Consider the following 14,599-nt stretch of genomic DNA (forward strand, 5'->3'; position numbering starts at 1 on the left):
TGGCTCTACTCCAAAGATCCTTTGGATGACATAATTTTTGGAGAACTTTCCAACATCCGGAAACTTATTTTCTCCACAGAACCACAGCAGAATCTGTTCATTCATTCAGAAAATACGGTAGTACATATTCCCATCGCCTTTTTGGGATGGAGGACTGGAGGTCTTCTGTTTTCAGCCAAGAAATGATCTGTTTAGGTCTTGGATAAACATTTTCTTTTGCACTTCTTTGAGAATGGTTGGGAATGGGAAGCTGAAAGCCTCAAGAGAGTTGGGTCAAACTTTGATTTTCAGTTTGACAATTCCCATTCCCCTCCCCCCAGCTGTCTGTCCATCATTGATCTCTCTTCGCACCCTATTTGGACTCGATTCCTACTCTTCGGAGTCCAGCGTGTGTGCGTGCGGTGCGGTGCGGTGTGGCAAGTATATCAATTTTTGTCAGATCAGGAAGACTCCTCAGGCTTCGCGGGAAGGAAAGCATAAAAAGGGTTAGAGCTTAGATGCAGGTAGAGCCACTGCTTTGTAGAGCCCTTGGGGTCTCTGGTCTTTGGTTTTTATGTGACAATGATGATAGTTTCGCCTGCCCTGCCCGTCCCCTTCCCTACCCACCCTACCGTGAGGTGAGAGTTCCGTTCCATTCCTAGGGCTGCTGGGGCTGTTCCTTCCAGTGTTTGCTTACACCACTTGAGCCTTGAGGGAAACGTTGATGAGGGTCAGAGGATGAGCATGAGCATGAGGAGGATCTTTTCCTGGTCGTCTCCCTGCTCTGAGAGCCTTTTTTTTTGTTCTGCTGCTGCTGCTCCTGATGGTGATGGTGATGGTGATGCTGCTGCTACTGCTGCATGCCACTGGGTGATATGCCCAATTTATCACAGGAAATTAGCTGCTATTTAGCAGCGTTGTATGTCCAAAAGGAGTTGGTTTTGTTGTTGTTCTGCTGCTGCGGGTGTGGCACAGAGCGAGGGGCAAGCTTCATGTTATTTGGCGTGATAATTTGTGCAATTGTGGATTGGCCAGAAAGACCAATCCCTGCCCCTTTTTGCTAGGGCTTTCCATTACTTATGAGACGTTATGGAGAGTAGAGTAGATTTTTGTGGGCAGCCCAAACGAATTGGTCGCCATTTTTTATGAGAAGAATTTCAGGCACAGTCTCAAGTACTTTGGGAGTAGGGAGTAGGGTCTGGGGTCTGGGGTCTGATATCCCTGTGTTCTTGTGGGTGGCAAAGCTACAAAGCATCACACAAACAAAACTACACAAAAAAAAGGCTACAGTTTACAGTTTACAGATTACAGTGGTGGGGTGGGGTGGGGTGTGGTGAGTGGTAGGGGATTATGGGGAGTCAGTGATAGTAGATGGGTGGATTGGTTGGGGTATGGTTTTGGTTTTGGTTTTGGTTTTTCGGTACAGAGAGATAGAGGAGTATTGGATCCTTTTGGATCTTTGGTTTTTTTTTGTATACATACCTTGAGGTGCCAGCACCTTCCAACTGCTGCCGATCCAATGGCGGATCGAAGATCTGTTCGCGATCCTCCTTCGATAGCTCCAAGTCGGCGAACTGATCCAATTCGGATGCCATTTTTGCTGATTTCGTTTTTTGTTCTTTTTGTTTGTTGTTGCTTTAACGAGGATTTTGTTGTATTTGATCGAATTTCTGGCTTTGGCTTAGCTCGCGTTTATATATCTATGTATAAAGTATTTATACGATATATATATAGTGTCTAGTAGTATCTATAGGAATAATTATGTTTTCTTCTCTGCCTAAACGATATCGAAACGAAACCGAAACCGAAACTTGTGTGTGGTTTTTTTGGGGTGGAGCACTTTAGAATTCTTCGAATCGGGGATTGGTGGCGGGTGGTTCCAATAGAGCTTTCAAAATGGCTTACTCTTCGTACTCTTACTCTTACTCTTACTCTGCACTTTCTCTTTTCTTAGCTTTTCCCCTGTTTTTCATGTGTGTTTGGTGTTTTGTTTGGTGGGAGGATGGAATGATGGAACTTTTTCTGTTTTGCTCGCTCAATTAATCGATTCACACATGTCCTTGACAGATTAATTTTTAAAAATGCGTGTGTTGATTTTTTGTTGTTTGGTTTTTCGATTTGGTTTTGTTTGTTTATTTATTTGCTCTTGGTCGAAGAAACAAAACTTTTGCTGAGCCCGGAATAACTTTTGGCTGGTCAGGGATCTGGCGAGTTTTTAGTTATTTTTTGTTTTTATTTTTAATTACTTTTTCGTGTTGTCGAGTTAGCATTTCTTATGTTTTACTTATGGCTTTTTTTTTTGCTTTTGTTGTGGGTCTTTTCACCGTTCTCCGTTTTTATTTTTTCTTCGTTGTTTAATTTGTTGAAAACAGTTTTGTTGTGAAATTTTACATTGGGTTTTTTTTTGCGCTCGAATTTGTGTTTTCCTTGTTCCAAAAAAGGGTTTTTGTTTTTTAGGATTTTGTTGTTGCTGTGTGTTTTGTTGTTGTTTTTTTTTTGTGGTGTCAATTGAGCCAAAAAGGGAAGAATAATCTGTGAAAGAGAATGGTGTTAAGTGGAAGAGTATGGTTAGTTTTGTGGATGGCCGAAAGAAAAAGACAAAAAATTAAGTTTTAGGCTGTGATTTTCCGAGGCGGACAGATAGAGAGGGAGAGAGAGAGAGAGAGGGGGACACGCAGAGCTTTTTGTTCCGTGTCCACCCACTGAACAACAGCTGTTTCGCCCAGCACAGAGATCGCCGGCCGGCTTTCTTTTCTGCTTTCATTGGCGCACGCACACACACACACACGCACACGCATACACTGCTCTTTGCTTTCGTCATCAAGCTGCTCAGAGAGAGGCAGAGAGCGGGAGAGCTGGCGACTATTCGTGGGACGGTGGAACGTCGGGACGGTGGGACGGTGGGGTGGTGGACCATTAGAATAGATTTATGCGTGAGAGCGAGAGCTTTTTTGGCGGCTGCTGGCGCTGTCCCCAAAAGCTGATGACTTTGATCATGGACGCCCCACGCCCCACACAACCACCCCCCTCCCCATCGCCTTTTGTCACTCTCCCTCTTTCTCTATATTCCCGTGTGCGTATGTTTGTGTGTGTGTTAAAAAAGTACCACTTCTCGCATATGGTCTCTACAAAAAAAACAAAAAAAATGTGCCCAAAAATGGGGAAATTTTTTTCTGCTGCTTTTCTGCTTTTGTTTTGTTTCGTTTCTTTCTGGTGGCTTACATTTTGTTGTTGTTGTTGCTTTTGTTGCTATTTCTTGTGTTTTAATTTTTTATGTTTTCTTGTTGGCAGTTGGGGGGGGGGGTTGGGGCAGGGAGGTGGGGCAGCTGTGCGGAGTAGTACCGGTTAGGGGCGGGAGGGGAGTGGAGCGCAGATGATGTCAGAGTGCCGTCTTTTTTTGTGTGTTTCTTTTGCTGCCACTGCTGTTGTTTTTTGTGTGGATTTTGACTTTGATTTTTTGTTTGCACGCGTTTTGATAGTTTATTTTTTTTTGTGATTGCCAAATTTACAGAATGGAATGTTTTCAAAAAAAGGTTTTTTTTTCGGTTTGAATTTACTTATTTTGTTGGCAGGCGATCTTTTTTTTTTTGGGCAACACCAAAAAATAACACAAAAAAAATATGAGAAAAACAATATTTAGGGGACATTATTTGAAATATACATATATATTTTTTTTTGTTGCACACCCACACACCCGCACACTTACACCCGCATCGCACAAACACAAAGCAAGGAAAAGGTAAAAAAAAAAAATGTTGGGAAAAAACAAGTCAAAGTAAAAAATATGCCACGAAAAAAAAGTAACAGCAAAAACAACAGTATGGAGCAGCCCAGCCCCCCTCTCGCACTCACTACACCCCCGCGCGCTCTCTCCAGTGCTCTCTGGTGGCTCTCCTCTCTCTCTCTCCGCCTTGTTGTTTTTGTTCAAGTTTTTCTCTAATTATTTGGGGACGCAGGCGTAGGCGCACATGGGGTCGGGGGAGAACAGTGGGGGCCGCCCGTGACTGAATGAATGTCGGATCCGTGGCGCGAAACGTGGAAAAACTTGAATACTTTTTTTGTTTGTGATAACAAAACCAACAAATAAAAAAATGATAGTATGCTTGTCTTTGCGTCGTGCGGTATTTTTGTGTGTTTGGTTTAAACAAATTTGTTGTGGTATTTGTGTATATTTTTGATGGTTTTTTGGGTTTTTTCTTTCTTTTTTTTTTTTGCTGAAGGGGAGAAGGCGCTGAACACGGATCCGCGACGTTGCGTTGCTTACAGTTAGGATGGTTTTGTGGGATAATATCAACGGAAACGGAACTACTTTTCTGAATTCGGTTAAAAGCGCCAACCGCCAAAATTTTAACCAAATTTCTGTTGTTTCGTTGCCGCGGCCGAGAAAAGATTGAGGCAGCAAAAGTCCACAGTGTCTCCTTTTACATTTTTCCACAACCACCGTACAACCCGTCGCCCGACGCGCCATCGCTGCTGGCGTCGCTGTCGCTTCGGATTTTGAGTGTGATTTTGAGCGCCGCTCGCGCCTTGAGTGTTTGTTATTTTTTGAGCTGATTGTTATTTTGAAAATAGCAATTACACTCAATTGGGAGAGCTGGTATGAAAGTTTCCATACCCTATGTTTCTATGTAATCAAATGTAAACGATGCACGAGAGTGATAGTTTGTTGATAAACCTAGAAACCAAATGTTGGCCAATTCTACTTGCAAGTTACTGGTAATCCTAGTACTGTTGCAGGGAAATGTTTTGTTGAGTATGGAGCTTCCCTTCATGGAGGGAATGGAGCTTCATCTCAACCATTGTATAGTGTCCTTTTTCAAGCGTGTTCAAATGTTGCCCCATCTGTGCTTAAATGTTGCTGTAAAACGTGCCCAGAGAGACCTGGAGCGCCAAGCCGAGAGCGCCGCTCTTGCGCGTTGAGTGTGATTATTATTCGTCCCCATACAAATGACACTCAAAATCCCAACCAGCGACCGCGACGCCAGCAGCGTTGCCTGCTCGGTCTGCTTCGTTTCTCGCGATCGTCGCTGATGTTGTTGAATTGGGATGCTGAGTGCGTCTCTTATTTCTGAGTTATTTCGCTTGAAGAGAACTAACTGTTGCTGTAGCTACTAGACTCCGGCTTTAATAAGTGCAAACGTCTCATCAATTTTATATTATCCTAATTTTTCAAGGGTAGCAAGAGAAAACTCTGCTGGCGTTGCTGCTTGAGTCTAATGACTACTTTGTATGAGGGCAAGAGAGCACCAATGCTCAGTTTTGCGTGATGAGCGAGTTAGAGGCAAAATGTCATTAAAAATTTCCCTACTTTTTTATGATAAATATCAAATGTAAATAATATATTTTTTATATAAAAAATACATTTATGATATTTTTAAATATTACAACCCTCTCTCTCTCAACAGAGGATTTTGAAGTAGGCCGCCATCAAAGAGCAGCAGAAGCAGCAGCAGCAGAGCTGAAAGAGCTGCTAACAGAAGCAGCAACGAGAGAAGATAGCAGCAGCAGCAGCAGCAGCAGCGCTGCGACAGTTTCACTCGAACCACATGCCTTGTGATTCTTCTCTTTTTTCGGCAAACGTCGTTGTCGCTGCTGCCCAAAATTCCTATGCGCGTAGACAGCGTCGCGACGACGCTCACACAAGCAAACACACTCACACGCATACTCACACAGCCGGAGAGCACAGCGGCAGCGGCAGCGACAGCGACAGCACCGAACGGAACAGCAGGCAAGAAGACGCACAAAAGCAAATGCGATTGCGGTATGTATTGCCGAAAATTTCAGTGAGTGAGCGAGTGAGCTGGTGACTGAGTGAGTTGCCAAGTGGCGTCGCAGTCGCCGTCGCTGTCGCTGTCGCCGTTGCCCAAAAAATGAAGAGAACCCAGACACAGATATATATACACACAGATATACACACATACACACACCTACTGGCTGGCACACGGGGGAACCATTGTGGATGGAGAGAGATGGTGACGACGACGACGACGACGACGGCGCTTAAGCTCGAAAAGGAAGAAGGAAGCGGCAAAGGAAGTGGACACAAAAGCTGCTCCTGCTCCTGTTGCCCTCTGCCGTTTCTTAGAAGGCAGCAACAAAAAACCAAAAAAAAAAAGAGCGCAAAAAGCTGCCAAAAATTGAAAAACGAAAACGAAATGCGAGCAGTGGGAAAGGGGATGGGGGAGATTCTGTCCAAAATGCTTTAAGCTCGTTTCACATGGAACCTAGTCACAGGGGAGAGGGAAACAGAGAGGTGTTTGAGGAGGGGTGGAACACGGGGCTAGTCCTTGAGTTTATGTTTTATTTTTTTTCTTTTCGTTTCTGGCAAAAGTTTAATTCCAAAAGTACGATTAGTCCTGTTATTTTGAGCCCACACACAAAAAACAATCGACTTTTTACTATGGAGATTTAACCATGGAAAATTCCATACTCAAACTTGATTTAACTGATCCAGGAAATCCCAGGCTTCAGAGTTTTCCCATAAAGCTATGAACGGATACCAATTCTGAAGAGCAGAAACATTATTCAAAGATCCTTTAAGATTCCTCCATTATAGGAAATCCGAAGCAAAGCCAAGAATATTCTGTGTAAATGGCACGTTAGCAAAATTGAATGGAGAAATCGAAAACGTGCGGAAAGGGGTCTCCCGGAGCCCCATCATTCTATGGGAATTTCATTTCCCATCATTGGAGCCTTTCCTCTCAATTTCTCTCATGATGTTGGCATTCTTTTCGCTCACTTTCCACGTGCCCCGTCGTCCGCTGGCATTTCCTGTTGCAATTATCCAATTGAAAAGGGTTTGCCTGAAGGTCACTTGTTGCATGCAACGCGTTGCAACACTTCCACTTCTGCCAGGCTCTGGCACAGGCGCAGGCACACTCCCGTCCTCCCTGCCCTGCCCTGCCCTGCCCTGCCCTGCCGTCTTCTTCGTATTCTGCTTCTGGTTGTAAGCCCTGCACGCGTCGCAATCAAAACAAAATCAGAATCGACAAGAGTCAGCAGGGTGGAGGCAGGAGGGTACCGAGGCAAGAAAAGGAATGGAAAGGGTCCATGGTCCAGGGTCCAGGGTCCAGGGTCCAAGGGGTGTGTATATGTGGCAGTGGCTGTGGCAACTGCAGCAATTGCAGTTGTTGAAGGTGACATTAATTGGCGTTTAATAGGCATCATCTCCGACCGTTGAAAGGGTGCCGTGCCGTGCCGTGCCATGCCCTGCCGAGTCGTGCCGCCCAAGGGTTGGCGGGCGGATAGTGCATGCCCCGAACCGAACCACAACCAAAACCAAAACCGAGCCGAACCGAGCCGAATCCCCTTTCCTGACAAGCCAATTAGCGGCTTGAAAAGCTTCCTTGTTGCTGCCTCCGCAACAAAAAGCTGCAACAAAAGTGCATCGTCAGAGGGTTCAAGCAGCACCACAACCACCACAGGGGTGGCTATGGCTATGACTCGTCACGTTCCACGTTGGTGGTCGGCCGGTCGGTCGGCCGGTCGGTTGCAACAAAATCCTCCCACCACAAGGGGTTGCCCTGGCTGTTGAGTGGTCCGTCAGTGCGTCAGTGGGCGTGGGCAGGCGGTCTCCTCCTCCTCATCCCACCCCCATTTGTGCGCCATCGGCGAATAACCGAAGGCTGTCTGTCGTTCGACCCGTACCGACCCCATCCAGCCTGTTGCACTCTTTGTTGCATGCGGCACAAAATGGCGCGCGCGCAGCAAACTGCAGCAGCAGAGGCCAGAGTGTGTGTGTGTGCGGTGTGCGGTGTGTGGTGTGTGGCGCAGCAACCCCTCAAAAGTATGCAATAGCAGGCCTATCCAGCCGCCACCCCCCCACACCCGCCCACCAGCTCACGTGGCAGAGCGAAAGAGAAGGAAACCGAGTCCTGCGAATGGCATTGTCGAGAGCTATGTGCATATTTCCGTATCCGCCTGCTCGTCTGTCCGTCTATCTGTCTGTCTGTCGGTCTGCCCCTCTGCTCCTGCATATGGGTCTCTGGGTGGTGGTCATTGGATGGTGGGTGCTGGGTGCTGGGTGGCGGCCAAGTGGTGGATTGCAATTTGACGAATGCAATGGCGAATGCAGATAGACGGACAGTTGATAGATTGAAAGGAAGAAACCAATTATAATGAAAATATTGTTTGGATTGGTCTGCCACTCTTTCAAGACTTAAGATCCTTCAGTTTTTGTAATTTGTTCCTTTCTTTGCTGTTTGTTCACTTCTAAACATATGTGCTAAAAGTGCAGTCCATAATTTTCAAAGGCGAAAATATTGTCACATTAGAGACTTTCCCTTGCCAGTGCGGGATTTCTATGAAAAGTGAGCAGAATGTTATTTTTAAAAAGATGATGACCATCATTTGCTGGTCTGTATCTTGTATATATATCTAACTACATATCTTTATGTCTTATAGATTAACCACTCGAAGGACACTTCAACGGGGAAAAAGACATTTGAAACTCTCTTATGGGTAGATTTGGAATCAATAAATAAATCCCGATCAAGACAGCATTAACACGCGAAAACCTCCAAATATATGAATAAGTCGGTACCGATAATAACAAAGCACTATCTCAAATACATAACACATCGATTATAGATCATATTATATTATTGTTTATTATAGAAGCCAAAACTCAAGAAATTGTATTTTTGCAAAATACCAATCCCCGTCCCCTTTTTGTTTCAGTTTCTGTTTGTATTTGAAGATTCCATCAGAATCATAAATCATATGGTAATAGCCAGAACGATGGATCTGCCAGGGGTATCGTATCTGAGAGCAGGAAGGCGGCATGGCACAGACAAATGTGACACCGCTCTAGGGTTAATCTCTGGCATATATCCTGACGCCGGCTCTCTATCGCACACACACACATACATACGCAGGCAAAACAGAACACAGGACATTAAACAATTGAACGCGAAATGATTTGAGGGACGGGGGGAATCGGGGGAACGGAGGGGCAACGAGTGGCTACAGGACACACCATTCACCATTCACCATTATATAATAGGTGAAGCGTGCAACGGCAGAGATCGCGGGGCAACCAGCTGCCTACCTAAGCTTTTTCTTAGAGCCAAAGGCTTTCAAGGACAGGGCCACAAATCATCTCTACGCTCAAGTACAGTTGTGTCCGTTCGGGGAGAGTGCGGATTGCGGATTGCGGAAGAGAAAGAAAGAAATGGCGGGAAGAGTGCCAGAGAATATCGTTGGGGGGGATCCTCCCACAGATATCAAGGAATGTTGAGGGTTTAGGCTAATTCTAATTCAAATTCTGTTCGCTGTAGAGTTCTGTTTGTGTCCCCCGCCCCCTCCCCGAGGATGGGGAGGGGCTGTTGAACTTTAAAATTGATTTGATTTTTCGCATCTTCCATGCGCCTTTGGCCCCACTCGAGAATGCATTAAATTTAGACAGATAAGAATGAGGAAGGAAGACGAGAGAAGCAGCAACAGCATAGAGAGGCAGACACTTCATTCATGCCACGCGCGTCCCGTGCCGTCGACATTTAAAATAGACACGGATACCTCGGCATCTACCTCCGCCAGTGGCACGCCACATCCAACGCATTCATCCACAGTGGAGCCCTACCATTCTGGCACAGAACCCTCTCAACGGTGGCTCTCCGCGCCGGCTAGTGGCCAGTGGTGGTCACACTGTGGTGGTGCTACAATGTTGCTACTGTGGCAACTGTTGGACGTTGGCGTCTAGAGTTGGGGTCTAGAAATCTCCCATTAAAATTATGAATGGAAAGGACAGATGTGGGCCCCCTAGGAATACGCCTACACATAGTAGAGAATGAATCGGAATCAATGTGAATAAGAACAGAATGTAGGAGACAAAGATCGCCCACAAGCGGAGAGTGAATAAGGACATAAGGACATAGCCCTATCAGGGTCTCTTAAGGACATCTGAGAAACAGATCCCCACGGATATCAACTACTTTCTCGCAAAGATATCCTTGCCTTTTAGCAAGTATCTTAATCTACTCGTACAATCGCAGAGTTATAGAAGATTGTAAAAAAAAGCCATGGATTTTCTGCAGGTCCCATCATCATCATCAACCAGTAGATGCTCAATCATTTCAGTAACGAAGATCTCACATCCTTAGCTCTTTTAGGAGATTTGATTGATATAGAAAGCATTTCATGGTATCCCTTTGTTTAAAATGTGTTAAGTACGAGTAGATGATCGTCGACCATACTTGGTCTGATTCTGATTATGGATTATGGAATTGGTTGTACGAGTAATGATAGCCCAGATATACTCACAAATTAAATTCGATTGGGGGAATCTGATCATTCACGAGATAGATTTTGACTGATTGATTCATACAGACTGAAACAGATTGGATGCTTGGATGACGGCGGGACTTATGTATGGTTGATAGAGCGCTCCAGTGCCTATTGATTTGATCAGTTTCCAATTAATCGAACTGGGCTTCGATTGTAGGGGCTTGGGTTATGTACTGTCGAGAGGTTTGCTGTGAATGAAAGTATGTGAGCCTTCCAGCTCTACTTCTAATACATTCCGCAATCCATTTAATATGTTCCATACAATATACAACGTTGACTTTGTTGAAATGATGATCTGCTAGGGATCACTATTGATTATAGATCTGAACCGATTGATGGATCGAATCGTTGGGGTAGTTGCCTAATTTCGAATGTGTAACGAAAGGTCTGTGTCTGTCTGTATGTGTCTGGGGGCGGCTGGTTATGGGTTTTTTTTGTTTTTCAATACACTGATGGTTATATTCCGCGTGCCCGATGGTGTGATAGTGGGAGAGTGTGATTTTTGTTTTTTGAAGAATTTGGCAAAACGAGAAAATTTTTAAACTGAATTGAAAAGGAACTAAAATTTATATTGAACTGACAGGAGGGTAAATGTTGTTCGAGTTCGAGTTGGGAGATCAGAGTTTTCATTTTGTTTTTGTTCAGGTTGGCATATGGGTGGGTAGGGGGTGGGTAGGGGGTGCACTTGTATTTTCTTACGATGAAGAAAGTTGAAGAAACACACAAAAGTTTTGTTTTGCTTTCATTCGATTGGATTCCTTTTTTTTTTTGGGTTCCTTCTATGGTTTATTGATTTTTGCTTAGGTGACAACTCTGGTTTTGGGGTGGCTATGTGCGTGTATGTATGCGTGTGCGTGTGTGCTGGTGCGAGCGAGATGGCAGTAGCTGGAAGTGCGTGAAGTGCGTACAAAAAAAAAAAATAGAAAAGGAAAACGAAAAAGGAAAGCTGGAAAACGCTGTCTCTTCCTCTCTCTTTTCCTTGCTCTTCCCACTCTCTCTCTCTCTCTCTCTCTCCGTCTCTCTGTCTCTTACACTTCCTCCCTCTCTCTATATCTTGTTTAAGCTGCTTACAATATTGAGGATTGAGGATTTTCGGAATATTTTGTTTTTTGCGGAATGAAATTCCTTTCGTATTTCTTGGGCTCACTTTTTCACTTGTACAATATTTTCGTTTTGGTATTTGTCACTGGCATTCAGCTGGAGGTTGCATCAACTTAAAAAAAACGACGATAACCGACGGCGTCAGATTTTTCCGGCAGCTAAACGATAAGCGATATAGCGATATAGCGATACAACGATGGCGGTTACTGTTCCGGTGCTATAGCTGGTCGCTGTGGCTGTGCCTGTGCCTGTGCCTGTGGTGCTGTGGTTGGACCTGAACCTGGAACTGGACCTGGACCCTGGACCCTGGAGCTGTGACTGTAACTGTAACTGTGACTGTGACTGTGACTGTGGCTGGAACTGTGGCTGAGAGTCGAGTTGAGAGTCAAACGAACTAATGCGACGGCGACGACGAGTGAACTGGCAGCCCGGGCACTGGCGGCGACCCTCGGATGTATGTGGCTCGATGGAAATGCGAGGAAAACTCTGCGCCAGCAGAGCCAGCGGCAGAGCAGCCGGCAGCAAGGCAGCGGCGTCACATTTTCCCCATACAGAACACACACACACACACACACAAAGCGGTAGTGAAAGTTAAGTAAAGACCTCGGAAACCAAAATGGCTGACCATCCCATCCGTGCGGGTCGGTGTCGGTGTCGGTGTCGGTCGTCCCCCCGTGTGCGGCGTCTGTAATCCGCCTGTTTATCCGTTCCGAAGAGCCAGCAGCAGCAGCAGCAGCCTGCTTACAGCACAGTCACTCACAATTGTGTTCCGCCATCCATCATAAGCGCCATTCCAAGTGCAGGAGTGGGCGAGAAAAAAAACGCCATAAACTCCACACAAAAATTGGTGCCAATAGCCTACAAATTGCTATAAAAAATACGGGGGAGCATTCCACATATTAATTTGTAGTTTAAAAGTATAATGGAAACCACAAAAAAATTGTTGAACAAACTGGTTTTAATGTGGGCAAAAAAGGAGCAGTATTTTTTTTTTAAATTTGTAAAACTATTTAAAAAAAAATTGTTTAAAAATAGGTAAAGGGTGTTTGGCCTAAGTTTACATATTTCTCCATCAGTATAAATTTGATTTTCAATTATTTAACTAATGGCTTAGAAGTTAAAGCACTTTTATGGTCATGTTTAAGAATATGAATTTGAATAGATTCTGTGAAATTTCATTGATCTATCTAGGATTTACACTGTCATCGAATTTCACTCTGTGCATCTGGTAAATATTGACAAGAATTTAAAATGGCATTTAAGGGTATTTAAAAAGATTTTGTAGTCTATGCAAAGTATCCTATTTCCTATGCCAACTCATTGTTTTTAGTTCAACTTTTTCAAATTCGAATAAAATGTAATTCGGTTAATTTATCTTTTAAAAGGCACATATATATGTAAGTAGAGGTATAAAGATTAATTATAAGATTAATTAATAAGATTATTAAGATCTAGATATCTGAAAAATAAACACAGAATCATGAATTACAGACGTACAGTCATGGAAAAAATAATATGAAATGTTACCTCTATAATTTGTCTACAAGCATTTTAGAAAAAGATTATAATAAGAATAAGATTTTGGCAAAAACAGATGGTTTTTTGTATTTTTTTTTAATATATTTGTTAACAAAAAAATGTTCACCGAATAAAATTTAAAAAAATACGCATTATGAGCATTACTTTTTCCATTTCCATTACTACTTCCATCGTACAGAACTTGGGGCATTATTCTTTTCCTGTCTGTTTGATCTCGAGGAGGGGAGGGGCATCGCATCGGGGGTAGAAGGACTTCTGGCGCTCACTGTCACGATCCAGGACGGGCGGCCTGGACCTGTGGGCGGCCGGCGGTGTTAAGGCTAAGAAATGCTCTCTGGGCACCTAGGGAAAAGTGGCAGAGAGCGACGACGGATAAACGTATGTATATTTTCCATCTGATTGGTTTGGTTTTGGTCTTCTGTTAAACGGTGACGACGCTGCGCAGTCGACGCAGGCATTGGCGTTGTCGTCGGCGTCGGCGTTGGCGTTGGCGTTGACTCTGCTGCGCTGTCGACGTCACGAGGGTGAGTGTGAAAAGCGAAATTTTCATTGTCACAGAACACTGCCGGATAGGCAGAGGAGGGAAAACTCATGGAAAACTCTAAAAACAAGGGTAGCAAGAGCAGCAACAGACGCCAACGCTCACTCGCTCTCTCTCTCTCTCTCTCTCGCTCGCTGTCTCTCTTTTTTTCCGACTGTCTGTGTGTCCGTCCTCGTGTCTGTTTTCCCTGTTGGTTCGTATAAATGTCGGAAAATTCTGCTTGTCGGCACAGCTGCTCTGCTCCTCGATGAAAATCTACTCAGGAATTGGACAGGAAGAAAGGAAGAAGGGAACAGAGAGAGCGATAGGAAGGAAGCGAATGAGGATGAGAGCAATATGGGAAAAGAGAGAGAGAGAGAGAGCATATTGACAAATTTAATTTTGTACCAAAAAAGAAAACTACAATAAATGTACCCACACACAGAGATGTACCCAATTGCAGCCCAAGATCATAACATTTCCAATTTGTTCCAACCGCAATTTATTGGAATACATATGAGATTTTGTGTGTACATGTTTTTAGCTTTCTTTTCTGTCAAAGGTCATGCAATCAGAGGCAGTGAAACATCTCATTTCTGTGGAAATTCGTTCTAATAAATAAAGGTAAATAAATAGAGGTATACATAGATATATTTAGACATTCCATTGTAACTGTTACTAAGTGGGGATCTCTGGAACTGCTGGAAACCGAAAAGTCAGCAAAACTTAATGGCAGAGAGTGCCTTTAAGCCGTGGTGCCCATCCTTTGAAGTATCGTATTAATACTGAAAAAATACTAGTAATACTGTAATTAGAAATAAATACTGTACCAGTGCTGGTACCAAATGAATCGAATAGAAGGCAGGATCTAAACAATAGACGATCAACAGGAATTAAAAGGAATTCGATAGAAGAACAGAAGAAAGAAGAGAGTCCAGAATGGTGTAGAAAGAGGATAACAGGAGCAGAGGAAGAGTGGTAGTGTTGCAATTAGATCAGGATGGACCCATTGATCTGTTCCTTGCACCGTCGTTATCACTCTCTTTTCTATGACCTTGCTGGTATGAATGTAAACACATTTCGTACGTCTGCTTCCTCATTTTCACTTTCCAATTTTCTTCCTCTTTGGCTGGCTCTGCCTCCTCTTTGTCTGCTCTTTCGCCATGCCGTCCACTT

General features: G+C 44.1%; 1 protein-coding gene and 1 long non-coding RNA gene across 5 annotated transcripts in view; both read right to left on the bottom strand.

Moving 5' to 3' along the window:
- Imp (IGF-II mRNA-binding protein) overlaps nt 1–10,821 on the bottom strand; it is a 29,315-nt gene extending 18,494 nt beyond the window's left edge. Inside the window, exon 1 of one of the 4 annotated variants that reach the window (XM_033383201.1) lies at nt 10,240–10,821. In XM_033383201.1, the coding sequence (XP_033239092.1) occupies nt 10,240–10,301 (62 nt within the window). In that variant the 5' untranslated portion in view covers nt 10,302–10,821. Of the gene's footprint in view, nt 1–1,461; nt 1,647–10,239 lie in introns of those variants that run through there. The other 3 variants (XM_033383204.1, XM_033383199.1, XM_033383203.1) reach the window with 3 other exon arrangements.
- On the bottom strand, nt 1,940–5,404 carry LOC26533274 (uncharacterized). The gene is made up of 2 exons (XR_001452851.2): nt 4,244–5,404; nt 1,940–2,511 (listed from the first exon to the last, which is right to left on the bottom strand). It is a non-coding gene; the product is annotated as an uncharacterized lncRNA (long non-coding RNA).
- Nucleotides 10,822–14,599: the final 3,778 nt, after the last annotated feature.

This window comes from Drosophila pseudoobscura, chromosome X (genome assembly GCF_009870125.1).
Source record: "Drosophila pseudoobscura strain MV-25-SWS-2005 chromosome X, UCI_Dpse_MV25, whole genome shotgun sequence".
Taxonomy (NCBI): domain Eukaryota; kingdom Metazoa; phylum Arthropoda; class Insecta; order Diptera; family Drosophilidae; genus Drosophila; species Drosophila pseudoobscura.